The 26,636-nt window shown below is 43.4% G+C and overlaps 4 protein-coding genes across 17 annotated transcripts in view; 3 read left to right on the top strand and 1 right to left on the bottom strand.

Annotated features, from left to right (window-relative positions):
- rps12 (ribosomal protein S12) overlaps positions 1 to 26,636 on the bottom strand; it is a 209,637-nt gene that overhangs the window by 142,495 nt on the left and 40,506 nt on the right. For 2 of the 14 annotated variants that reach the window (XM_062559621.1, XM_062559639.1), the window contains exon 1: positions 10,853 to 10,862. The exons of 10 other annotated variants lie outside the window; for them this stretch is intronic. The gene's annotated coding sequence lies outside the window, so the exon portion shown is untranslated. Of the gene's footprint in view, positions 1 to 1,429; positions 1,440 to 10,852; positions 10,863 to 26,636 lie in introns of those variants that run through there. 2 more of the 14 variants (XM_062559619.1, XM_062559632.1) reach the window with 1 other exon arrangement.
- LOC134102919 (oxygen-regulated protein 1-like) lies at positions 5,227 to 10,163 on the top strand. Its single transcript, XM_062559790.1, has 3 exons — positions 5,227 to 5,511; positions 5,678 to 10,085; positions 10,154 to 10,163. The coding sequence occupies exons 1-3, from the start codon at positions 5,373 to 5,375 to the stop codon at positions 10,161 to 10,163; spliced, it is 4,557 nt and encodes a 1,518-aa protein (XP_062415774.1). The 5' UTR covers positions 5,227 to 5,372.
- On the top strand, positions 10,082 to 16,797 carry LOC119195307 (retinitis pigmentosa 1-like 1 protein). The gene has a single exon (XM_037450140.2). The coding sequence runs from the start codon at positions 10,183 to 10,185 to the stop codon at positions 16,792 to 16,794; it is 6,612 nt and encodes a 2,203-aa protein (XP_037306037.2). The 5' UTR covers positions 10,082 to 10,182; the 3' UTR covers positions 16,795 to 16,797.
- blk (BLK proto-oncogene, Src family tyrosine kinase) lies at positions 21,166 to 26,625 on the top strand. Its single transcript, XM_037450331.2, has 14 exons — positions 21,166 to 21,242; positions 21,601 to 21,687; positions 21,855 to 21,936; positions 22,086 to 22,113; positions 22,634 to 22,721; positions 22,800 to 22,898; positions 23,017 to 23,120; positions 23,228 to 23,377; positions 23,784 to 23,936; positions 24,040 to 24,219; positions 24,719 to 24,795; positions 25,427 to 25,577; positions 25,725 to 25,856; positions 25,943 to 26,625. Exons 3-14 carry the CDS (start codon positions 21,856 to 21,858, stop codon positions 26,143 to 26,145), a joined length of 1,446 nt encoding a protein of 481 aa, XP_037306228.1. The 5' UTR covers positions 21,166 to 21,242; positions 21,601 to 21,687; position 21,855; the 3' UTR covers positions 26,146 to 26,625.

The raw sequence follows: 26,636 nt of genomic DNA, 5'->3' as shown, positions 1-26,636 counted from the left end.
CATGCTGTGTGGGAGTGGGAGCTACCGTGATGAGGCGCTCCTTGAAAGTCATTATAGGGAGGGATCGGCAGGCCTTCTGTGAGCCTCCGATAAGGGGAAGTCTTCATGTTTTCTGTGGCGGTTCCTTTGTCCCTGTAAAAAAAAAAAAAGAGAGCCGACCCACGAGAGGTATTTAGATGAGGAACGTACGGCCCCTAAAACAGCAAACACGTGGAAGTGAAACATGCGTGTTTACGTGTTTTTGGGCCTTGTGTGCATTTCACAACAAACTCTGTGAAGAGACTTTGCCAAACATGCAGCTATAATAACAGAGGACAATCATGCGGGGGCACTTCCTTCCTCATTAGTATTACAGTTCAATGGAAAATAAACAGGTCATTTGAACGCTGACGTCCCTTTTTCAATTTATCTTCATAGGGCATTAAGACAGCTTTTGGTTTACTAGTTTTCATGTATTTTTCATGTACATTTCAATCAAAAGAAACTATGTTGAAGTGGTGCCAGTAGAACAGTTATTTTACCTAAACTAAAATCTACAAGTGTATTATACTATACTATGTACTATATATAATATAGTAATTCAGGAAGAAACTTAATAAGTCTCTTTCATTTGTTCAGCCCACAATCACTTATCAAGATATTAACATACAAACTTATGTTCAGCTGCGTCAACTTACAACACAAGTAATTGTAATTAAAACATGTTCCACTGTAACAACTTCACTTGATCTATAAAAAGATCATTTTGTTTTTTACTTTCCATGTGTTAATCTTGAATAATATATACAAACAGGTATTGTGACCAATATGCAGAGTTAGAAACAAAACCCAACAGAAACTGCGTTCACATAAAGACGACTGAAGGGCCTAAAGGTGACAAATAAGAGGAGCAACATTTGCCTCGTCATAGATCGTTACCGAGCCTTCACCGGCTTTCTAAAAGTGTGTTTAATTCCCTTTATGCAATGGTGAAGTCAAAGTCATGTGTCCAAAGCCTCAGCAGATTTCAGTCCAATCTCAGAGTGATTAGCGGGGCTTTTCATTCTATCCTTAGCGTCCCATGCATGTGATTAGCAGGTAGGCCCGCTCCTGCAGGGAGGCTTTTGAACTGGTTTCCCTTCATGCAACAGCTCTGGCGTTTCTTTGGGAGTTAGCACCGTAGATGCCGCAGCTTTGGGACTATTCGTTTTCTCTTGGTTTCTTTTTTGATTCTGGATGATGTGAGTATACGCGATTGATCTGAACTCGGCACAGTGTGGCTGGTCTGCAATAACTTGTGTACATTAAGAGTCATTTGTGCGGCAGGAGAAACATGGACTATTAACTGAAGGAACATGTCTTGAAAAGAATCAAATTAAGGTATTTGGATAATAATCATTTTTGTGTGATTGGCACAAAGAAATGATGCAATAATCCAAGAAAACAGCAGCACTCTGTGTTTAGTAACTATAATGCAATGCGTAGAGGACACTTACTGAATGGTTAGTTATCTTCACACACAAACACAACATGTCCCTGCACCTTTTTTATTATATTCCCAAAACATCCAGTGGCAACTTTAATGTTGGGATCCTGCAAATAAACGTTTATCAGCCACGCTTTTTCTTGTATCAAATTCGATTTTATGCTTTATGCTTTCTGTTGAACACAAATAATGTGATTGCTTTTAAAACATTAGCTGGAAAATGTAACCAAATGTTAAAATTCAATTAAGGACAGAATATTCTGGTTTAAGTAGAATCTACAGAAAGTATTTCAGGACTCTCCTCGTTACCCATTTACAGCCAAAACATGTTTTTTGCAGGCTATAAATGGATCCTGTACGTTCAACCTTAAGACTTAAGGGCTGAGGTTGGCAGCATCAATCAATCCCTCTCCCGTTCTCTGCCAAGATGTTCAACTGAAGTGAACACGTGCTGCTGCACTTGTCCACACCATTACTAATACGAAAGAACAAGCACAGCAACAGCCAAACCTGCTCTTTATATGTGTCAGTCAAGCTTAGCCTATTTTATAGCCACAGATTCATTTTTATTCTGCATTTTGTAGTGGGCTCGCATGCCTTTCCAGCAGACAACAATGAATTATCTTTACCTCCTAGTATTGTCACAATAAAAATGCATTGTGCACTGTGCAGATATTTCTGCTTTTTATAGGTAATCCTTGTGTTAGTGATTGCAGCAAAAGCTGGCTGAGGTTTCATTTTCTTCAGCGACAGTTGCAATCACAGAGCTAATGTCCATTTTCTCTGCTTCACTGGGACTTAAGCTTGTTATTCAAAGTCACTTGGAGGATTTATTTGTGGTTCTATGATCATTATCCCGATCTTTATTTACTCTTTGATCTTCTTAGCTGTCTGTACATACCGTATGTAACAACCCTGTCATGTGTAAATGTAGTAAATATTTACAATGGTGAAAAAAATCTAAGCTTAGTCTGAATATATTGTACTATTTTGTGTCAAACACGGTGTGCATAACAAAGTATATTTTGAGCATGAACGGTAAAGGAAGAAGTTAGTTTGAGCCGACCAAAATAACTGTTCACAGGTCTAATGTCAAATAAGGCTTTCTTAAGAAGTCACGTTGCCTTTGACTTATGCTACCTCCGGATAAAGATAAACCTTGAACAATAATACATAACCATGTGCTGATTACCCCATAAGCCTTAAAGGTGTAAGGATTCTCTTTTTTGTTATCCCTTGCCTGGGCACTATTTTAGGCCTAAGAACTGAGTTGCCCTGTCTGCCCGCACAAGAAAAGGTCAAACGACATTTTCTTTAACCCTCGGTTTTAATTTCTTCTTTCAGCCCCGGTTGAGTAGAAGCCACAAAGATGGGTGGTGCAACACCTTCTCCTGCGCGTGAGAAGAAACGTGACTACATCCGGACAATCGACCCTCCTCTTCTGCTCACCTGAGACCTTTCCTTCAGCCGGAGCAGGGAGACTACCACCAAAAATGTCCTCCCACAAACGCCAATTTGAGTGCTTCAATGCCATAGGTGCTGAAGGCTCACACAAGTCTTCCCTCCCCTTCAAGCATCACACCGGCCGACTCCCCAGGATCCACCACCATGGCATGGTGGCCCACCGTGACCCTCTGGAGGAATGCTGCCTTTGCTGTCAGTATAGACACGCCTTGGCCCTGGAAGCGATAAAGACTCAGGTCCCACCTTTGTATCACACTCTTAACCCATATCACCAGCAGTATGTTCTGAGGGGGCCCAATGGGCCCGAGGAGCACACCGTGGCACCCTCAGGCCATCATCACAGGTCCAGTAAGAGGGTGGAGCTGGTGAAGAACAGCGACCCCTCGTCCAGGAAGACCATCATCTTGCAACGCAGGAGTCTACAATGTTTTGGGCTTTTCTTAGAGGAAGTTTCTGAGCTCATGCAGTACCATGTCAGGAAGCTGTGCACTCTGGAGGGCCACAAGGTGAGATCACCAACACCTGCAACTAAAAGTAAATTCTCTCACATAACCTGCAGAGTTTGGGAGTGCATCATTTGTATCAGATTGACTTTCTTCAAGAGGAAGCTATTGTGTTTAACTGTTCATTTATGTGCCGCTAGACATTGCTATTATTCCTGCAGGGATTGAAAAACAGAGCGAAAGAGAGGCCTCTAGTGACCAAACTGATTCCCCACTAAATCCAGGTTGGGAGCTTTGTTGACACACCTTTTGAAATTTGAAAACATTAGATTAATTGAAAAAATTCAATTAAGGACCCTGCGTCCTGCCCAACGTTAGCGCTTTAGGGATCAGTTACAGACACACATGACAATGCACAGTTTCTTTTACGCATACGATTATGTCATTTAGGAGCAATACCGGTGTAGCTAGACAATTTGTCGGCATTTACACAACAGATATACCTTCTTGGGATGCTTCAAATTTAGGAGTTTGGTATAATCTAACTCGACCGGGATGAATATTTTGCGTGTGCGTGAGAGAATGAAACCAGGATATTCCCTCACACCTACACATTCATCAGATTGTATGTATTTTACCAAACCTCATTAATCTTGGTCACATCAGAGCTATTTTTGAGAGAGGGGGGAAAAACAGGTCAACGTTGAGACTCGGCTCCCTACTTTAATACCAGAGGTGTCTCAGGAACGTGTCTTCCACAGCGGCAATTCATTATCTTCACCTGGGCTCTGTGTGACCACGGATGAAGCCATTCATTTGCCTTCACCAACATTGGATTTGAAATTCAAAAATGCACTTTCATCAAAACTGGCTGCTTACTAGCAAAATAATAAGCAAGAATGTTTCTCTAAATGACATGTGGGTAGCGGACAGAAACAGCAGTATCTAATATTGTGTGTCATGAAAATGTACATAAGTAACAAAAAAAACAAATAAAAATGCTGTATTTTGAATACCACGAAGAATTCTTACCAAACAAAGGAGTGTGGTTTGAAAGTGTTTCATTGGTAATTTGAGAATGACAATGACAAAAAAAAGGTGCAATCATGAAGGTCGTTATGTGTTCAATACAATATCTAGTGGCTGCTTTTGTTAGGTCTTTGCATTGAAATGCTCAAGGTTACCAGTCAGTACACACTCACCCTGTAGATGAGTACTCAGCCAATCAGGCAAATCTGTGAGACAAGAGACCCATATTATAATTCAAAAGTAACTCAATGTATGATGTTGCATTTATAAGTTGCAAAGCGCAGACCCCCCATTTTCTCACACCCAGCACAGTGGTGAGCGTTGACACAGTGCTCAGCACTACCAACAGAAACTCATCATCGCAATAATGCACCATCGTGACGTCTCCCCGAGATCATCCTGGATTAGAATCTTATCTTGTCTTTGACTCACATGCTTCTCTGCAAGGATTCAGAGCACTGAGCTGCACAAATGGAGGAATGCATGGAGCTACTACAATGCTATCATCATCAGTACTTTTTCTTAAAGGTTTCCCTATGATTCCATTTGATATATTTTAGTAAAAGAAATAAGTATTTACTAAAATCATGGCAGCTAACTAACGTCAGTCTAAAACATTAATGCTTAAAACAAAGAAATTAGAATTTTAAAAGTGCAAAACCCTTACTAAATGTAATTTGAATAATACAAAAGTTAAAGGCAAAGTGGCCACTGCATCATAAATGTGCCAATAGCCAAAAGATATGTAAAAACTAAAACAAACTTATTAATCTTAATAAAATCCACACGTTTAAATTAACTATTCATTTCAGATCATGACTCGTCTATTGCATTTTATTAAAAGGGTTTCAATTGAAAAGTGCTTGTCATCTCTCTATTGTTATTTTTGCTGAACTCCATTCAGTAAAGCGACTCACTCTGAACCCACGCTCACTGCTCTTCTGTTTCAGATTGACAATGTGCAGAGTCTCATGCAGTGCCCCAGCGTGCTTGTCTGTGTGGGACGGGAGCCTTCTCACCAGTCCATTGTGGAGAATTTTCGGACAACATCTGATGACAAACGTTTGGGTGTGAGGCTTCCCTCCAGCGGCTGCAAAGAGGAAATCACAGGTAGGAGAAAGGGTTAATTGTCACATACTTGAGTTCTGAATGATGCTTTTAAAGGAAACACTAATTACACTCTAAGCTGTTTTTCACTGGTGAAGAATCTGCAATACATCGGTTTTACACACCATGTGGTAATCTACTTTTCTGTGTGTCTTTTTGTTAAACCAAGGACCTCCAACAAAGAAAAGTGCCACCAATCAACAACTGGAAACGGACCGATCTGCCAGGAAACCGGTGCCATGTGACAAGTCATTACCAGATGGAGCCGACTCTCCGGATAACGTGGACTCCCTCCCGCACATTGGTGATGTATTGAGAGACGACGATATAGAGAAACGGGTTCGTGTTAATAAAGACGGCAGCCTGTCTATGGAAATGAAAGTGCGCTTCCGCCTTCAAAATGACGAAACAATACATTGGTCGACAGAAGTGAGAAAGACAGCCGGCGGCACCTGTGAGTTCCTACAGAGACACGAAATCCCCTGTTTTGAACAAGTCAGCGACATGAGCCATTCAGAATGTGAGAACACCTCTGCTGGTGAGCACGATGTGGCTTACACCACGAGGCGCTATCAAGGACACACAGGGGAGCCTCACTGTCCCAGCCGCAACCTCCCAGGGACCCAAGGGGCGACTCGCCGGATTCGAACTTCCAGCTCAAGCGCATCCTCGCATACGATGGTCTCTAGGAAGACAGTGGTAGAACGGCAAAACAGCGGAGAGCACACAGCAGAGCATATAGAGCAGGTGGTGCAGAGAGAGACCTGTGTGGAGCAGACCGCTGAATCAGATGAAATTGTCGAGTACTGCACCGTCAGAAGTGGTACTTGCTCGGCAAAGTGCAAGGTGCAGTCCTCCGCAGCGGACGACTGTGAGGTGTGTGTCGGCAGTCCCCCAAGTGATCAGGTCGAAGTCAAAACTACTGACACGCAAGAGCAAATATATCAAACAGAATCTGCTTCTAGTGCTTCCTCTGAAGTTTTGACTGAAAATGAGCAGAATCACGAGGAGAGCGCTTTAAGAGCATCTTCTCAGAGTAGTAAAGCTGAAAGGGGAAAGACTACTGGAGGTGCAGATTCAGATACAGCATCTTCACTACCACATTCATCCCTGAGCCCTACGGATAGGACCTCCGATGCTTCAGGGCACTCGGGCAAGTCAAGAAAATCCAGAAAAACACACACTTGCATTTGTGGAGTGTCCAAAGATCTCGTTGATGACTCAAAGCGGGAAGTCGGTGCCCGATCTGATGTGGAAGTTGATATAGAAAGAGATCAACCGAGTGCCATGTCCGTCAAGTCAAATACCTCTGGGAGATCCAATGAATCTGAGGAAATACAGAAGACAGAGTCTGACGACTCAGAGGAGAAAAGATCCAAAAGTGCCATGTCAGTTCGTTCAAATGCCTCCAGAAAATCCAATGTTTCAGTAGTCAAAGCTGAAGAAACGCAAGCACACAATGACAATGTTTCTGAAGTATCTAACAGGACTTCAGAAAGAGCACCAAGCGCTGTGTCAGTCAGATCAGAAAAATCCAATGTTTCTGCCACATTGATAAGATCAAAGGTTTCTGAGGATAGAGTCGCTGAGGAGGAGAGGGAAGGCGGGTCAATGAGCTCCATGTCAGCATCAGAGTCAGTTCAATCAAACATGTCTGTGGGATCAAATAGGTCGAAATGTTCTACTCATGTTCCAGTTGAAGAAAGCTCTGAGGAGGAAAATGTCAAAGAGCAAACTGAGGATGAAGCAGCTCGTTGTCTGTCAGTAGAATCAGTCCAGTCACATGTTTCTGGAATATCAACAAAGTCTGCAAAGAGAGCTTCAAGTGCTTTGTCAGCTAAATCAGCAAAGTCACACATTTCTACTAATTCAGTAAAGTCAAAAGCATCCCAGGCTCTATCCATGAAAACTAATGGAACTCCTGATGATTGTGATGATGAAGAGGAGGCTCCAGACAGAGCCCTGAGTGCCATGTCAACCAAAACCGCAAAGTCAACAATTTCTGCTAGATCTACTAAGTCAACAGGACTGAATGGACCTGATGAGGAAAATGTATCTGATAACGAAGAAGATGCAGAAAGAGCTCCAAGTATCATATCAATCAGATCAGCAAAGTCAACAAAGTCAAATGTTTCTACAGCATCTAGAAGAACCCATGTTTCTGACGTGCCTTCAGAAGAAGGTGTTGACCATTGTGAGGAAACAATGGTTGAAGGAGACGGAGAAGAAAGAGCAAGAAGCTCAATGTCTGTCCAGTCAGTTCAATCAAACCTTTCTGCAAGATCAAATAGGTCAAAATGTTCTGCTCATGTTCCAGCTGAAGAAAGCTCTCAGGGTCCTGATGAAGAAAATGATGAAGAGCAAACAGAAGAAAGAACAACAAGCAGCTTGTCAAAAACATCAGTCAAGTCACATGTGTCTGAAATATCTATAAAGTCTGCAGAGAGAGCACCAAGTGCTTTATCAGCTAAATCAGCTAAATCACACGTTTCTACAAAATCAGCAAAGTCACATGTTTCCACACGGTCTACAAAATCAAAATGTTCTGAAGTTCCCTCTGCCAATACTGACGGCATTACTGGTGAAGAAGATGATGAAGAGGAGGCTCCAGAGAGATCACTGAGTGCCATGTCTACAAAAACCGCAAAGTCAACAATTTCTGCTCGATCTACTAAGTCAACAGGACTGAATGGACCTGATGAGGAAAATGTATCTGATAACGAAGAAGATGAAGAAAGAGCTCCAAGTATCATATCAATCAGATCAGCAAAGTCAACAAAGTCAAATGTTTCTACAGCATCTAGCAGAACCCATGTTTCTGACGTGCCTTTGGAAGAAGGTGTTGACCATTGTGAGGAAACAGTGGTTGAAGGAGACGGAGAAGAAAGAGCAAGAAGCTCAATGTCTGTCCAGTCAGTTCAATCAAACCTTTCTGCAAATGATGAAGCGCAAACAGAAGAAAGAACAACAAGCAGCTTGTCAAAAACATCAGTCAAGTCACATGTGTCTGAAATGTCTTTAAAGTCTGCAGAGAGAGCACCAAGTGCTTTATCAGCTAAATCAGCTAAATCACACATTTCGACAAAATCAGCAAAGTCACATGTTTCCACACGGTCTACAAAATCAAAATGTTCTGAAGTTCCCTCTGCCAATACTGACGGCATTACTGGTGAAGAAGATGATGAAGAGGAGGCTCCAGAGAGATCACTGAGTGCCATGTCTACAAAAACCGCAAAGTCAACAATTTCTGCTCGATCTACTAAGTCAACAGGACTGAATGGACCTGATGAGGAAAATGTATCTGATAACGAAGAAGATGAAGAAAGAGCTCCAAGTATCATATCAATCAGATCAGCAAAGTCAACAAAGTCAAATGTTTCTACAGCATCTAGAAGAACCCATGTTTCTGAAGTTCCCTTGGAAGAAGGTGTTGACCATTGTGAGGAAACAGTGGTTGAAGGAGACGGAGAAGAAAGAGCAAGAAGCTCAATGTCTGTCCAGTCAGTTCAATCAAACATTTCTGCAAGATCAAATAGGTCAAAATGTTCTGCTCATGTTCCAGCTGAAGAAAGCTCTCAGGGTCCTGATGAAGAAAATGATGAAGAGCAAACAGAAGAAAGAACAACAAGCAGCTTGTCAAAAACATCAGTCAAGTCACATGTGTCTGAAATATCTATAAAGTCTGCAGAGAGAGCACCAAGTGCTTTATCAGCTAAATCAGCTAAATCACACGTTTCTACAAAATCAGCAAAGTCACATGTTTCCACAACGTCAACAAAATCAAAATGTTCTGAAGTTCCCTCTGCCAATACTGATAGCATTACTGGTGCAGAAGATGATGAAGAGGAGGCTCCAGACAGAGCTCTGAGTGCCATGTCTACAAAAACCGCAAAGTCAACAATTTCTGCTCGATCTACTAAGTCAACAGGACTGAATGGACCTGATGAGGAAAATGTATCTGATAACGAAGAAGATGAAGAAAGAGCTCCAAGTATCATATCAATCAGATCAGCAAAGTCAACAAAGTCAAATGTTTCTACAGCATCTAGAAGAACCCATGTTTCTGAAGTTCCCTTGGAAGAAGGTGTTGACCATTGTGAGGAAACAGTGGTTGAAGGAGACGGAGAAGAAAGAGCAAGAAGCTCAATGTCTGTCCAGTCAGTTCAATCAAACATTTCTGCAAATGATGAAGCGCAAACAGAAGAAAGAACAACAAGCAGCTTGTCAAAAACATCAGTCAAGTCACATGTGTCTGAAATATCTATAAAGTCTGCAGAGAGAGCACCAAGTGCTTTATCAGCTAAATCAGCTAAATCACACGTTTCTACAAAATCAGCAAAGACACATGTTTCCACAACGTCTACAAAATCAAAATGTTCTGAGCTTCCCTCTGCCAATACTGACGGCATTACTGGTGAAGAAGATGATGAAGACGAAGCTCCAGAGAGAGCCCTGAGTGCCATGTCTACAAAAACCGCAAAGTCAACAATTTCTGCTAAATCTACAAAGTCGAGAGGACTGAACGGACCAGAACATGCAGAGAGAGCTCCAAGTAACATATCAGTCAGATCTGCAAGGTCAAATGTTTCAGCCGTATCCAATAAATCAAAAGCTTCTGACATCCCCACTGGCGCCAACCTCGAAGGAGAGGCTGAGGCGAGAGCGATTAGCTCGATGTCCGCCAAATCAGGGAAGACAAATGTAACATCAGCATCGACAAAATCCAAAGCTTCTCATGCTGGAAATGAAGCTGAACACAGAGCAGAAAGTCTTACGTCAAATAAATCAATTCCTTTAACTGACATTTCGGCTGAAGAAAGGTTGTGTGATAGTGAGGAAACTGAAGAAGGAACTCCAAGTTCAGCGTCAATTAAATCATCAAAGTCTGATCTGTCTCGGAGGTCAAGGAAACGTGCCGAAGAGGTCGGTCAAACAGGGAGGTCAACAAGTGTTTCGTCAAATGTTTCTACAAGAACCACAAGGTCCAACGTATCTGAAAACCCTCATAAGGGAACGACGGTACATGATGAAGAAACTGAAGAAAGAGCACAAAGTAAAATGTCAACTAAATCCGCAAAATCCAATAAATCAAAAACAATGATAGCTGTCAAGGTTCCCACAATAGAATACTCTGAAACTGCTCATGAAGGAATTACTCAAGAGAAATCTGACAGAGCTCCAAGTGTCACGTCGGCCAGGTCGAATATGTCTGTGAGGTCAAGTAAGTCAAATGTATCTGAAGTTCCTGTTGATGAAAATAATCATAAACAGGAGGAGAGAACACAGAGCCCTCTGTCTGCAAAGTCCACTTATTCTGAAATGTTAGGCACATCTGAAATCCCCACACTGACAGTTGAGGAAAGTGAAGACAGAGCACCCAGCTCCAGGTCCTCAAAGTCCAAGGCTTCAGCACGTTCAATCAAGTCAACAGCATCGGAGCTTCAAGAAAAGCAAAACGCGGGGCGCCCAAAAAGCTCTCTATCTGTCAAGTCACGTCTCTCTGTGAAATCTCGAAAATCCAAAGCATCGGATACTTCCACAGCTGAACGTGTTGAAAAAAAGGAAGAAGAGGAGTCTGTTCATGTTCCTGCTGAGGTGGTCAGTGATTCTCAAACACCTGCAGGGGAAGATGTGAATCCTGAAGACAGGAGCGAGCCTCCATCCAGTTTGCATGAGGAAACAGTTGATAAAACAAGTTGTAACTCTAAGACCAGCCAGTCAAGGAGGCTGGACACAAAACGTGAACCTGCGGGCGTCACAGCCAACGCATATCACGTAGCGAAATCCGCTGAGTCAGAAACCTGTCAAAGTTCACAACAGACAGAAGGAAGTAAACGTAGAGTGATGTGTCACGCAGAGTCGAAAGAAAGCGATCTCTCACAAACTCTTTCCAGTTCAGACATCGTCAAGGAGATGTCTGAAACTCCCGCAACCGGGGAATCAAAATCCCAAACGTCTAAGAAGGTGACAAACGGTCAACTGGAAGTCAAGGATAACACAAGTGGCAGAAGCAGCAAATGCAAAAACAAGAAAACGAATGACCTTGAGATGGTCCCATCCAGACTCCCAAATGCATCCCCGACCGAGGTAGTGAACGAATGGCTCAACTCAATACCAGCAGACGGTGATACGTGCATGTACGACATGGACGAATTTAATGAAGACTGTGATGGACAGAAAAAAGGTCACGCCACAGAGGAAGTTGACCAAACGCACGACAGTGAAAACAAAGACCCTGCAGCCGTGAATCCTCCCGACACAAATGAAGGCGTCGCGATGGAAGCTGTCCGGAATGATGACAGCCAAACATGCCCGGACGCGTCGAATGCAGAAAGTGTCCGTACTCAAATGGATGACGTCTCTAAAATATTCAACTCCTCCGTGCAGGTGATGAAAGTACTTTTAAACCCCAAGCTCGACAGATGCAACAGTTTGCCGGAAATCTCCCCCGCGTGTGGACGTAAACTGAGCACTTCAGCCAGAGGTCTTCTGGATTGCCTGGTGAAGTTGCAGCTAATAGATCACGCCCCTGAAATCGCAAACGAAAAGAACGAACGATACCAAGAGCTGATGAACATTCTTAAATCTCTTTGGCTTTGTGACGCTCAAGAAAAGGAACAGAAAACGGTAAAGAAGTGCGACCACCATTCTTTGGACGATGATTTCAATCACACCTCGTCCTCCGGCGTGGACGTCAACAGCGGCTCCACGGGCTCCGGGAACAGTAGCGACGGTGTGAACGCTAATGCGCGTCAGCCACTCGCGAAAACAGATGTGATGGGGAACGTGCAAAATATCTGTGAGGATGAAGCAGAAGCTCAGGAGGTAGAAGTACATTTGGGAGAACAAAAGGAAGAGGATCCGGCGTCCGATGAGACAATTAGAAGCAACGACAGCCCCAGAGAACTATCAGAAACACCCCCCTCCTCAAACAAGAGTTCAGGGAATGACTGCAAAATAATTCCTCAAAACCCCGATCCTGTTTGGGTCTTAACCTTGTTAACTACATTAGAAAAGCAGTTCATGGCACACTACGTTGATGCCATGAGCGAGTTCAAAGTCAGATGGAACTTGGATGACAGCGAGCAGCTCGACTTAATGATCAGTGAGCTGAAAGCCGAGGTCCAGAAGAGAATCCAAACAAGTATAAACAAGGAAATGAGGAAACTTCAAGGTCAGGCAGGCATACCGAGACCCCCTACAGAAGCCATGTCCTGCGCTTCAACCGCGCAATCAGGGGGGAGAAGACGGAGGCTGAAGGTCGTGCTCAATCAATCAGTTGAGCCCCGAGCAGAAAAAAGTGACGAGTCAGCAACAGGCACATCTTACAGTGACCAGCGCAGTGAGAACGAAGATGAATGTCCATGTGCAACGTGCTTTAAGAAAGAAGTTACGTCCGTGCCACCACTTCCTGCAGTAGTCGTAAATGCTGCCCCTCGCATTTTGGACTTTGACCTGAGGAGGATTCTGGTGATGAAGAACGGGGATGCCGGTAATACACCTGCAATCACCTGTGGATCTCACTGTGAAAAGGATACAGCAACAGAAGCAGCAGGGACGTTCGTAGAAGGCGTTATTGCCGAAGCCGTAAGGGAAGTGGAAGGAAATGAGTTGCACTGTGATGCAAACGATGACTTGTGTGAAGAGGAGGAGTCTGAAAACAGTGAAGTAGGAGAATCAGTCGAAGAATTTACTCACCAGGCTATTGCTGATCTTGTAAAAACGTTACCTTCAGAGGACTTTGAGGAAATAAGCAAAGCAGAAGATGAAGGGGCAGAAAAGGAAAGCGCCAACATGGTCACAGATGAAGCTGAATCCACAGCAGAGGATGAAGACACAGCCGAAGAAGAAATAGAAATGTCTATTGCGGCTGCCACGGCCGAACCACACAAAGAAGAGACAAATATGGGATGGTTGTCGATGAAGAGGAAATTGCTGCCGACGATTCAGATCGTTCTGCAAACGAGAACGAGGACACAGCGACTCATGGAGGACGAGGACACGTGCTCTGCTGAGGACTTGTCAAAAGATGAGGCAGAACCTGAGAATGACAGTGGTGTGGAAGGAGAGCTTAATGTGGACGAGTCGAGGGAAGGGACAGAGGAGGCCACCACTGCTGAAGATGAAAAAGAGGAAGAGGACGATGCGGCGGCCACAACTGAAAATGAATCCGACGAAGAGGAGACTGAGGAAGCAGGGATGGTTGATCACGATGAAGAGATTCCTGCCACAAGTGGAGATGAGTCTGAGGAGGGGAACGATGTCACAACTGTCGAATCATCAAAAGACCCATCTGAAAAAGCAACGACTGAAGATGAGCTTGTTTTAGAAGAGGATATTGCTTTTAAAAGTGAAGACGAGGCCTTGGAGGAAGGGACAGTCGATGATGATGACGAGGAGATTCCCGCCACAAGCGCAGTTGAGTCTGAAGACGAGAGCGACGCCGCAGCTGATCACTCGTCAAAAGAACGAGCTGAAGCGGCAAACTCTGAAGAGGAGCTCGCTGTGGAAAAGGAGATCGCCGTTGCAGGCGAGGACGATCTGAAGGAAGAGCCCGCGGCCGAGGATGAAAACGCAGAAGAGAAAACGAGTGAATTCGAATCTGACAAAGACGACGCCGGAGAGGGAGGGGCAGTCGATGGTGACGAGGAGATGGCTGAGGATGAGAACGGCGACGCGGCCACAGCTGATGCATCCTCAGAAGAATCGGCTGAGGAAGCAGAAACTGAAGGCGGGATGGCTTCTGTGGTGGCAACTGAAAGTGAGTCTGACAGCGAAGGAGAGGGAGAAGAAGAGGTTCTGGTCACCAGTGCCGATGAGTCCGCAGATGACAACAACGCCACGGTCACAGCTGATGATGAAGGTGAGATTTCTGATGAAAAGGAGCTCGTTGGCTCAAGTGAAGATGGATCGAGTGAACAGGCGGCTGAAGCCGCTGCGTCCGAGGATGAAAATGCTGCAGATGAAGTGGCGGAATCTGAACACAAGGAGGCAGCGGGGACAACGGAAGATGTCGACGAGGCTCCTTACACCGGTGATGATTATTCTGAAGATGAAACCGCAGAGGACAATGACGTAACGGGTGGTGAACTGTCAAAGGAACCTGCTGGAGAAGCAACAGCTGAAGATCACAAAGATGAGTCTGTGGAAGCAGGGGCAGTCAATGGTGATGACGATGATTATGAAGAGGATGAGAGTATCGCTCCCACGAGTGGAGATGAGTCTGGAGATGAGAACGATGATGAGACTGCCTCGGAAAAAGAGATCATAAGTGAACATGAATCAAAGGAAGAAAAGACGGATGAAGATGAAAGGACCTCTATGGCAGCCACCACTGAGAAAGAATCTGACAATGATGTCAACGAGTCAAATATGGAGCTGGCAGAAGACGAGAATAGTGCAGAAGACTCTCATGTGGCAGTCACACCTGAGGATGAGCCTGACGAGGACGAACCTGCCCCATACGATGAAGATGAAAGTGCAGGCACTGGAAAGGCTGGAAATGAAAGTGCTGCAGAAAAAGATGGCGACGCCTCAAGTGACGATAATGATAACAGTGAAGCAGAACACGCAGACGTTGAAGCCACCACCGAACATGACTCTGAAGATGGATCTGCGGAAGAAGACACCCGCGTGGACGAGTCCGGGTCGGAGGAGGAAGAAAACGTGGACGAAGCAGCAGTTGAAGATGGGATTGCTGAAGAAGACGAGATTGCTGTCACGAGTGCAGATGACAGGAAGGAAGGAGCCGAGGAGGAAAATGCAGCAGAAGATTTGTCCGCCCCGAGTGAGCAAGAATCTGACAAAGAAGAGACCGTGGAACCATCAACTACCGGTGAAGTGCAAGAAGGTTTTGCTGAAGAAGATTCTTCAGAAGGCATAGATGCCTCCACAGATGCTGATGAAACTGCAGAGGAGCATGATGACAAAATCAAAGCTGAAGTACCTGCAAGAGAACCATCAAAAGACAAAGACAAAGCTGCTTTGGAAGAAGAGCACGCTACCACAGATGAAGATGACACCAAGGAGGAGACTTCTGATGTAGTCACAGCCACAGAAAAAGAGAGTTTGGGTGAAGAGGAAATCTGTAATACTGATAATGAACCAAGTGAGTCGGATGAAAAGGAAGATGATGAATCCGCAGCAGAAGAAAGATCCAAAGCTGTGAGTGAAAGTGAATCACAAGAAGAGAATGATGAATCAGCCCCAGATGGAAATAAATCAGATGCCAACGAGACTGCAGAAGAGAATCATTCAAAAGTTACAAATGACGAATCAGGAGACGAATATTCAGAAACAAAGCCTGAGAATGAGACTCCAGAGGAAAGTGCAGGAGAAGATCAAAATGAGGAAGAGGAAGAAGACGTTGAGAATGACAATGAGACTCCAAGTGAGGGCGAAGAGGTCCATTGCGCAGTGTCAGCTTTTGTTCAAGAAGAGGAGGACAACGAGGATGACGACAACGAAGGTCACAACGAAGGTGGAACAACAGGCGGAGGATCTGATGAGGCTGGAAGCGACGAGGAGGAGCACGCTGCTTCTGAAAGCGCTGCGGAGTCCGGAGCCAAGTGTGAAGGTCGCACGCCGGCTGCATCCACAGCAGATGAGTTTGAAAAACCTGAAACGGCAGAAGACGATTTGGGAGAGTCCGAAATGACGGGGGATGAGATTACCGAGAGTGACGGTGGAGCAGAAGGTGGAGCAGAAGGTGTATTGGCAGGAGCAGTTAATGGAGAAGGAGCAGAGGACAGAAGCATGAGTGAAGAGCATGGAGAAGAGGCCATCAATGAGACCGACGACGTGGTGGAGCTGAGGCCGGATGAGGATGCTGAGAAGTTATCAGAAAACATCACAGTGGAAGACGTAGAGGACCTCAACGAGGAATCGGCGACAAAGGACACACGCTGCGAACGCATTAACGTCGCAGACAGTCGCCGTGGCAACGACGATGATCCTGGCGCCTCCGAGAAAGAGGAGGAAAAGCACGAGGCGACCCACAAGGACTGGGTGGGAAACCAGGGAGATTCGGCCGATGGAGAAGATGAAGCCGAGGACGACTCAGACGAGCCGGAGGAAGACGCCGATCGCGGGGATCAAGGTTTCGTTCCGAGCATCGCTGGTGATCACGAGGCGGACGCGACAGAGGCGGAGAAAACGACGTCGGTCCCCCTCGGCACCTCGGCCGGAGGGGACGCCGAGTCTGAGGATGGCGCCTATGCAGACGTCGAAGATTCCGAGACCGACGCAAACAGCCCAGAGGAGGCGAGGAGGAGCGTTTCATCGTAACTCGGCTCGGGGGGGGGGGGGGGGGGGGGGAGCTGAGGGAGAGGGAGGTGAAGAGGTTAACTAGGAGTTCACAACAAGTAGAAAGCAAATAGTATTCACGTACTAGTAGTAGTCTGAGGCCATTATTATTATTTTTTTTATGTCCAAAGAAGAGCCAACTAAAACTGTAAAGGGAGAAAAGCAAAAGGATTATCTGGGATCGTTCTGATTTTATCTTTTAACAAGCACTAACGAATAAAGCACTTTCTTTCCAGAATGTATGATGCTGCGACTGAACACATGCACAACCAGTACTGATCGCGCAGTTGTATGAAACTTGAATGTACATATTACACTCTATAGGTACAATGTTAGATTAATGCATAACTAAATGGGTCCTAAGCACATCTCTTCAAATTACTGCAGTTCAACTGTTGCTGCTAAACATTTATTTTCAGGATTGAGTCAGTCTCTGAATGTGGTTTATCTAACCAAAAGTGTTCTTTGAAGATTTCCAGTTCTAAAATTAAGATTTGAAGTTATATATTTTTTTAGGTGATATTTCTGGAAAGCCAGGATATGCTGATAATATTTATTTAGAATGTATAACTTACATGCAGATACAGTTCTGTTCACAACATCAGCATCAGAGCAATATCATATTGTGTTATAGCTTTGACTTCTCTAGCAAATGAACAGGCACATCTGGAAAGTAGCAAAAGTCAATGCAGGATTTACAGTATATCACTCTGCTATTATTCTGTATTTTAGACCATTCAACGGTGTTTATCAGTAAAATAAACATGCTATCTTTGTGGTAAAGAGATACTTTTGGGATGTAATGTATTTATTGTCTCAGACATAAAAAGTATTTGAAAGTCTTTGTTTGTCATTTGTTTGTATGAAACAATTTGAGACAAAACCGACATAATAAATTGCACTGTATTACTTTTTCTCTTTCTTAAAAAAGAAAAATTACATTTTACCAATAACTTGTAAAACGTGACACTACTACTGCTAGTTCAACATGTGAGTACTATTTAGAACGAACATATTAAATACTACTTTTTTTCTTGAAGTCAGTATATTGTAGTGAGTGATGTTCATAAATACAACAACAGCAAAATGGTCATAAGCAGCTAAAACAGTGCTGATTTGAAATGGACCTCAATAACACATTTTCCACATAGTGAAACTGAGGGTAAATCTTCATTAAATTAAAATGATCAATGATCATCTACACAAGCTACACAATATTATTGCTCATCCAATATCATCAACCACACACAGGGACTTTTGGAACTTAATGTCACTACCAATTAATTAAGAAATGTTCTTTTCGGTACGGCGTCTTTTGGTACTATGAGAAAACATCACATATATTCAACACATTCTGTGAGATGCTGGTGAATGAGTGAGTGATGCGATCTTAGACAAACTGATGAATGGGACTCTCACAGGGTTTCCATTTGCAGTCTCTTGTGGTCATGTGACATACATAATTGATGTCACTCTTATTGACTGCATAACCACACAGCGTTGGGTGTGTAAACAATGTGAAGTTATTCCACAATGAGGAGGTGTGATGGTTAAATGTCACATGTGTTAAATGTAAACAATGTAAATAATAATACTATAATACTATTCCTCTCTTTCAATATGTGTCATCACCATCTCTTATGTGTGCAATGCTGCATTCATGTTTTTCTTGATAAGATGAACCCAATCTTGGAATCTTCTGGAAAAGCAGAGGGTTTTTCTTTAGGAAGCACCTGCTCGCGGGCACAGAGCTATTTCCACGTCACACGCTGGAAGAGTGCGGAACGTCATCCGGAGCACAATAAAAAAGGGGCTTTCCCGCAGCCGTGTTTACCTCAGAGCGTGTGGACCAGCTGCACAGACCTGCCCCCGACTGCAGGACTGCAAACCCGACCGCAGACGAGTCTGTTTGAGTGTGACGGGGGGAACCGGGACATCCAGTTCATTTTACTATCAGAAAAACGCAACAAATTGTTCTTAAATTCCTTTAGTTGTGCAGTGTGTTTGATGAATGTATGAACTGGTGAAATGTCCCAGAGGAGCAGCAGGTGTCCCGGTGAATGAGGGAGCGAGTTCAATTGTTGTTTTATTTGACAATCACTTTGTCTTTTTGAGGCAAATGCAGCAGCGAGACCTTCTCTCGCCGCATGTGTGACAGAGGATACAAACGGTTCCCACACAGACAGGAAGTCAAAGAGGGGCCTCTTGTAATCTGGAGGGGCATCAAAATCAAAAGAAGTGTGTTGTGTGTTGAGGTGTGTGTGTGTGTGTGTCCCTGTCTATGCAAGCCTGAATAAATTAAAGCTTAACAAACTTACTGTTAACTCACTAGAAAATATTCAATTTCCAATCAATATTTCACTTCCACAAACTATCACACACATGTGCACGTAGAGAGGTTTTCGGACCCATGCATTGCACACACACACACACACACACACACACACACACACACACACACACATTAATAACAGGAGTTCATTGGCAGCGTTTATTCTTTGGGCCACAACTGAGTAAAGGAGACCCACGCTCCCTTTCTTTCCCACCGTTGTTCAGGTTATCCTGTGGGGCCACTTATGACCCTTCTGCAGGCAGGATGCAATGTCTGGGGACCCCAGCAGGGCCGTACACAAGCATCCGCCAAGCCCTGGGAAGAAAACAAGGACTGATGGAAAACCAGAAGAAGTTAGCAACCAGGACGCACTCAATAACACTCGCCATGCACCTGCAGCCTGTGTGTGTGCGTGTTTGTGTGTGCTTGTGTGTGTGCGCAGTGGAGTGAGGTTGTTTCTTCAGAGAACTACAGCGCAGCACAGTCCCCACACACAGCACAGGTGGTCCAAACAAAAACCTGTGAAGTGTTGCCCAGAGAGTAATATCCCCACGTTGCGTGTTGTATAAAGCCCCCCCATAGGAAACAAACACTTCCGGTGCTGTAAGATTTATTGTTCCCCGCACTTATAGGTCACAGCATACTCTGAATGATATCTTCCTCACAAGGCTCTTTGATTCCTCCGTAATAGCATTTAAAAGTCATTTAGTCTGCAAACCAGAAATACAATGATCATAATTACTGCCAGATGACTCAAGGACATATTGTTGTGTGTTTATAGTTTCCATTGCTGTAGAAGAGGGGTGTATTCCCCCCTCGGTGCATTGTGTGGTGAGAATAGGAAAGACCTGGTTAACAGCGCTATGTGGTGTGAAAAACCAAAGCATTGTTATACTTTGATAGATTGACCGCACATCAGGTTGCAATTTTTTTTTCTTCCAATGCCACTGACTTTGCATCTGCATTCACATCCGCACACCCTTCCTTTGGCCCAGATACAGATATACAAACATTGCGCAACAGAAATCCCCAAAGTTCAACACTCTATTCAATCACTTTTACATAGGAGGTCAATGTAAGGGTCATCTATTAATAGAAATGGCATGCATGTTGGGAAAAACTTGAAAGGGTCTTGAAATGGACCAACTTAAGCTACTTTAAACAAGACTATCTACGCCCTCTAGTGCCCACTTCAGGGACAGTCCACCGAGTATGGAGACCCTCACAAGGATCAGTACATGGACTGTGAGGACCTTAGTGTTTATACTAGTGTTTATTGATCATTTGTTCAACCTTTTTGTTGTTGTTGGTGTTTTATTTTCACATGCATTGGAGTTGCTTATTAAAGATGTGTTAGACCTTAGAATGGGTATCCTCTACTTGACAGTACGTTAATCAGTGATGTTAAAATGAGAGAAAAGGACACTTCCATTACAAATGTGTGCAGATATTCCAATGTCAACACTCAATAGGGAGGGTTATAGTAACGGTTCACCTGTTCCTCTTGTGGCAAGAATGTGTACTGCTTTACAAAATATCACAAACCTTATTCATTAAAAAATAGTAAATGTTTAGTTTTTGTGTTCAAACATACACGGCCAATAGAGCCGATTCTGACTCTGATGCTGAAAATGAAGAAACATTTTGCAGTGGAATAAACTACTCGGAAAATATGTTATGTGTCAATGCATGATTTTAAATTTTTTACATTCGACACATTTTAATGTTTGCAAAATGCTTTCTCTTTGAAATTTGACAAAACAAGACAAGACAATGAGTTTCATCCGCTTTATTCGTCCAGCAATTGATAGTCAACAAAAACAAATTTAAGTTCAGTTTAGAAGCTGACGAAACTATGGGACAAAAATAAACCAAAAAAATGCTCTCTATTTAGAGTAAACTGAATGTATTCCCCTGGGGGAGGCACTGGTCTTCACTGAGAGAGAGAGGGTGGAATAGAGAAGAAAGCAGAGAGAGAGAGAGAGAGAGAGAGACTTACAGACACATGTGACAAACTGACAGCCAGTTGGTTTCAATAAGGAAATTCGCGACATTGTATATGTGGAGTAAAGACTCTCGGACGGGAGACAAGTTTAAGGTATTTATCTGCTGTTCATCTTACACCACAGAATAAAAAGTGCAGGGAAAAAATAACTATGTTGTTGTGTAAAATTTTGATAATTTTCATAGAAAAACTATTCTTTAAAAATAAAAGCGTCTATTTGTTTTTATTCATCATCCAACTAAAAGTTCTTCAAACAGATTCAGAAACAGCCGTTATAGCTGCAGCGTAAATGAAAACCAGATGCTTTCACATCTAGTCAATTATTTCTCTATTTTGTTATGTATTATGTATGTATGAAACAAAAAATACAAATCATATCAGATGAAAACATATTTTCCACTTCCCCTTGTGAGGGGCATTTATTTTGAGCTAATTTGTTAACGTTTTTCAGCACTGGGCATGAACTCACACAGCGGGCCCGGTAGTGGGAGAAGAGGCAAAGGACACCAGTTGCAGTAGAGCTCATCTGCTTCATCAGGTACGAGCACATAAATCGACTTACAATAACTACCGAGAGCCTCGTAGCAACGACTGGTGCTATTAGATCATCGTGCTGCATCAGATTCTTCTGATACATCGAGTGCATGCAGTTAGCAGAGGGCTAACGGCGGTATGGCTTTAATAAGGTTGCCATCCTAAATGCAGGATGGGCTGCAGTTGGAGTGGCCAGAAACGAGTAAAAGATGACAACTTCTACAAAGCAAAACACAAGGCCTCCAATCACATTGTAAGTAGACAAGTTACAAAGGCAAATACATCTTGCTAATTTAGATAAAAGTAATCAACTGTTATTTGATATTAACTCATCTTTATTACCTCATTTATTTGCCAATTTTTTAAATTGACAATTATTTGAAACATTTTTCTCTTCTTTAGGCACAAAGTGGACACACCTCGGATAACGGTAATCACTGAACACAAAACATTCAACAAACTTTCTACCAAAAGACATTAAGCATTCCTTTATGCGGTCAACTGAGCAGAGGTTACTTGAGTCTCAGGCTACATTTAGAGATGGAAATCGTAGTTGTGTTTCCTCTGTTATCATCTGAAGGGGAAGATGGGAATCTATGCAAAACCAAATCTATGCTGTTCTGACACTCTACGCTTCTTCCGCTTACTTATCTTTCAAAAATGTAGCCCCCGAGATGAAAGCAACAAGTTGCTCAAATTCAAAGTAAAAATAATAGATGTACTGTTGTTATGAGGAGATCTCTAATAGGCCTAGAATACAGAAGAAATATATTTGATGGTTATATAAGAAGAATGAGGATGATCTATCATCCAAAACGTTATAATCCATGATGTTATTCTGCATTCTTTTGTATAGTTAACTATATATAATGTCCTCAAAAGAGATGTGCAACAGTTTGCTGTTGTCAGATCCGTCCATCAGGTCAAAACTTTGCTTTATTTGTCTTCAGACGTGTTTGTGGCACAACATGACTTCAACGGGACCAACAACAGCGATCTGCCTTTCAAAAAGGGAGACAAATTCAAGGTTTTGCAAGAGTAAGTGGCCTCGTCCTGCAGCCTCCACCATGCAGCGTGTGTTGTGGAAGGAACCTCTAACTTAAACCTGTTTCATAGGAACGGAGAATGGTGGTTGGCTAAATCGTTAGAGACTGGCGAGGAGGGCTTAATACCGAGTAATTATGTAGCCAGAGCAGACACTCTGGAAGTGGAAAAGTAAGAGTCAATTTCATGCACATTATCACAATACATTTTTTCTGTAAAATGTTAAAAAAAACTTGTTTTGAGGTTTGTCATTAGTTACACAAAGAATGCTTTGTTATGTCTTATGCAGATGGTTTTTAAGGGACGTGAACAGAAGACAGACCGAACAACTTCTTTTAGCTCCTGGAAATAAACCGGGAGCCTTTCTAGTTCGAGAGAGTGAGACCTGTAAAGGTGACTTCCATCATTCCCTTCTATTATCATCACAAATTTCACCTTAGTGGAAAAATAAAAATTAAAAAAACATGTAAATATGTGCAACCTCTTGTTGTCCCGCTTAGAATCCTTCTCGCTGTCAGTCAGAGACTATCTAACAGAACAAGGAGATGTGGTAAAACACTACAAGATCCGCTGTTTGGACAAAGGTGGATACTACATCTCTCCCTCCAACACGTTCCCAACCCTGCAGGAACTCGTCAAATACTACACTCGTGAGTGAAATGCTTTGATGCCTGCATCATTAAAAAGAAGCAGACCTGCGTCTGGTTATGAACTATTAATTAATAAGTAATGAGGAAACATACATGATGTGTGCGTTTGCAATAATACTGTTAACACTGATGCTGATTGCGTACGGAAAGACTTTGAATTAAATGGGGAAGTTATCTTCACGCATTTCCTGTTTGAGAGGAATGTTATTATTTCCACTCCTCTGAAACCACAAGATAATAAGGTCAAACTTTCCAACGCACAGCAGCCCTTTTAGAAAGGGGAACACACACGTTACACGCTTTCTAGGTTATTTAAGGGAACAACTCCCCATCAGAAACCAAAATGGCATCCAAAATAGAAGTATCAGTTGCTTATGACATCCGCGTGTTCCTTGCTTTGGTGCAGGTACGGCGGACGGCTTGTGCCAGCGGCTCCAGGCCCCCTGTAAGCTGAAGGCGCCTGAGCCGCCGTGGGCACAAGACGAGTGGGAGATCCCCAGAGACACCTTGAAACTGGTGAAGAAACTGGGGGCCGGGCAGTTTGGAGAAGTGTGGATGGGTGAGAGACAGCAGATAGGAGCTGCTCCGGCCGTTGGCCGCGTTTTGTGAGCCGCGGCGGCAGAGAGCAGCGAGCTGAGTTCCTGTTTTCATCTCTGCCGCAGGTTATTATAAGAACACCCAGAAGGTTGCCATCAAGACGTTGAAGGAGGGCACGATGGAGCCCGAGGCCTTCCTGCAGGAGGCCAACCTGATGAAGCAGCTGCAGCATGAACGACTGGTGCGGCTCCACGCCGTGGTCACCAAGGAGCCCATTCTTATTGTCACAGAGTTCATGGTCAACGGTAAGACAGCGGCGTTTCGCTTAAAAAAAAAAAGGGATGATGTTTATGATGATGTAGGTGATGATGACGAGGATCGTGTAAGAAAAAGCAGAATAATTCTCACAGCAGAGAAGATAATATTCACACTACTGGCAATGTGGTTAATTGTTGCAGCTTGAGCTCAGTTATATTTAAAGAAAATGAGCTGGGGAATTTATTAATTATTATGACATGGTCCTTTTTGAGTACATGCATAGGATTAGTAGTGAGGTTTCTTGTGGAGAGAACAAAATAAATAACGATAAAAGATTACCGTAAAACTTTATTGGGGAATGTTTAACTTCAAAAGGAATTTTAACATTTATTGCACTGTTGTGGTATTTAATTGTATTTGGTGTTGACATCATTTTTTTTGTATCACTCAAATTGCAGCAGCATCACACATAAATGGTTGCTTCCCGTTTAAGAGACCACAATCTTGGCGATGGAATTAACCTCCTCCTTTTTCTCATTTTTGCAGGATGTCTTCTGGACTTCCTGAAAACGTACGAAGGGAAAAAGCTTAAGCTAAATAAGCTGATGGACATGTCCGCTCAGGTGGGAAACTTGACAGTTAATTGCACAATTTTAACAAGATGATCTCTGTGAACAATTATGCAGCATGTTTCGTAACCCGCACCGTCTGTGGTTTAGTTTTTAATGGTATGAATACAGGAAATGATTTTGCTGCTGTTGTTGTTGAACAACACTTTAGTATTTTCAGTATCAAGCTTCTCTTTTGATTATCTGTTTTGATGCCCTGACACCGGCTATGATGTAAATACACGTGGAAACTGACAGCAGCAGCCGTGTGGCTTTCGTGGTGAAGCTTTTGCTTGTCAGGCTTGAAAACCTCACGCTACGTCAATTATTAACATCCGGACAGGAAACCTTGCGTTTTTTTCCATTGACAGTGAGCTCCCTCAGAACTCTCTCGCCCCTCCTTTTGACTTCCTGAGAGCCGGCGCTTCCTGTTTAACCCTGTTTGCTGTCATCAACATACATGCACACGAGTATTCACACACGCATAGACACGCTCACACCAACACGCGCAGTGTGTGTCTCCATTTATTGTATGGCTTCAAATTGTATTCATCCTTCAGCTCCCCGTTCCTGACTTGATATTCCTTTAATGAGCTTTTTTTCTTCGCAATATGTCTCTATGTCTCTCTTCCTCTCAACGCCACAGATAGCTGAAGGCATGGCGTACATCGAGAGGAAGAACTACATACACAGAGACGTGCGTGCAGCCAACATCCTGGTCAGCGACACCCTGACCTGCAAGGTGGCAGACTTTGGCCTGGCCAGGATCATCGAGACAGAATACACGGCTCAAGAAGGTGCAATGTTTCCCCCGCTATGAATGTACACAGAGTACACAATGTACACAGTGTACACTCAAAGTGAAATAGCCCAAACATGCAACATGTTTATCTGTTTACTGAGGAGTGTTTCTTTTACTCCCCCCCCCCCTCTGGTTTTACTAGGTGCCAAATTTCCCATCAAATGGACGGCTCCAGAAGCCATCAATTTTGGCACATTCACCATCAAATCGGATGTGTGGTCCTTTGGAATCCTGCTCACAGAGATAGTCACCTATGGGAGAATACCCTACCCGGGTATGAGTATTTGTGCTTTACTTAAACAGAAAAATAATTTAAGTTTCTTATTTGATATTATATACTAAATATAGTTTGTCAATCAGGAATGACAAACCCAGAGGTGATCAGGTGCCTGGACCAGTTGTACAGGATGCCTTGTCCGGACGGCTGCCCCACGGAGCTCTATGACATAATGCAAATGTGCTGGAGGCAGCAGCCCGAGGAACGGCCCACTTTTGACTTTCTGCAGAACACTCTCAACGACTACTTCATCGCCACAGAGGGACAATATGAGGTGCAGCCCTGATGAAGTAAAAGGTTTCCTGTTGATGATCAGAAAGAGACAACAACATGTTCTAAGCAGAGATGCGAGACCTGAATGGACAGCGGATGAGGACCAACTAAACACAATTCTTTTAAATCATAGTTTGTTTGGACAAAGTTTTGGACATTTATTTTTACACATGAAATGGACACATATGTTGTGCGTTCCTTTTGGCTGTCAAAGCTGTTGATGTATAGCCGCTCATAACACCAGAAGCATTTTAAAATCACAAGGGATTTTGAACTGATCGGGATGATGTGCGATGGTAAAGAGCGTGGGAACATCATTTCAGTACCTGAAGTAGAATGGCCTCTGGACCCGAGGAAGTCCAGTCCGCTCAGGTAATGTTACAGATAAATAATGTACTTGGTGGAGAAAAAAAGCAGCCTGAGAATACATGTACAATACTTTGCACTTTTTAAATTTCCTTCAGTCCACCAGCGGATACAGAAAAAATGCTTTTTGACGGGAAT

The sequence above is a fragment of the Pungitius pungitius genome, chromosome 20 (genome assembly GCF_949316345.1).
Source record: "Pungitius pungitius chromosome 20, fPunPun2.1, whole genome shotgun sequence".
Lineage (NCBI taxonomy): Eukaryota > Metazoa > Chordata > Actinopteri > Perciformes > Gasterosteidae > Pungitius > Pungitius pungitius.
This window is presented reverse-complemented; position numbering and strand designations above follow the sequence as displayed.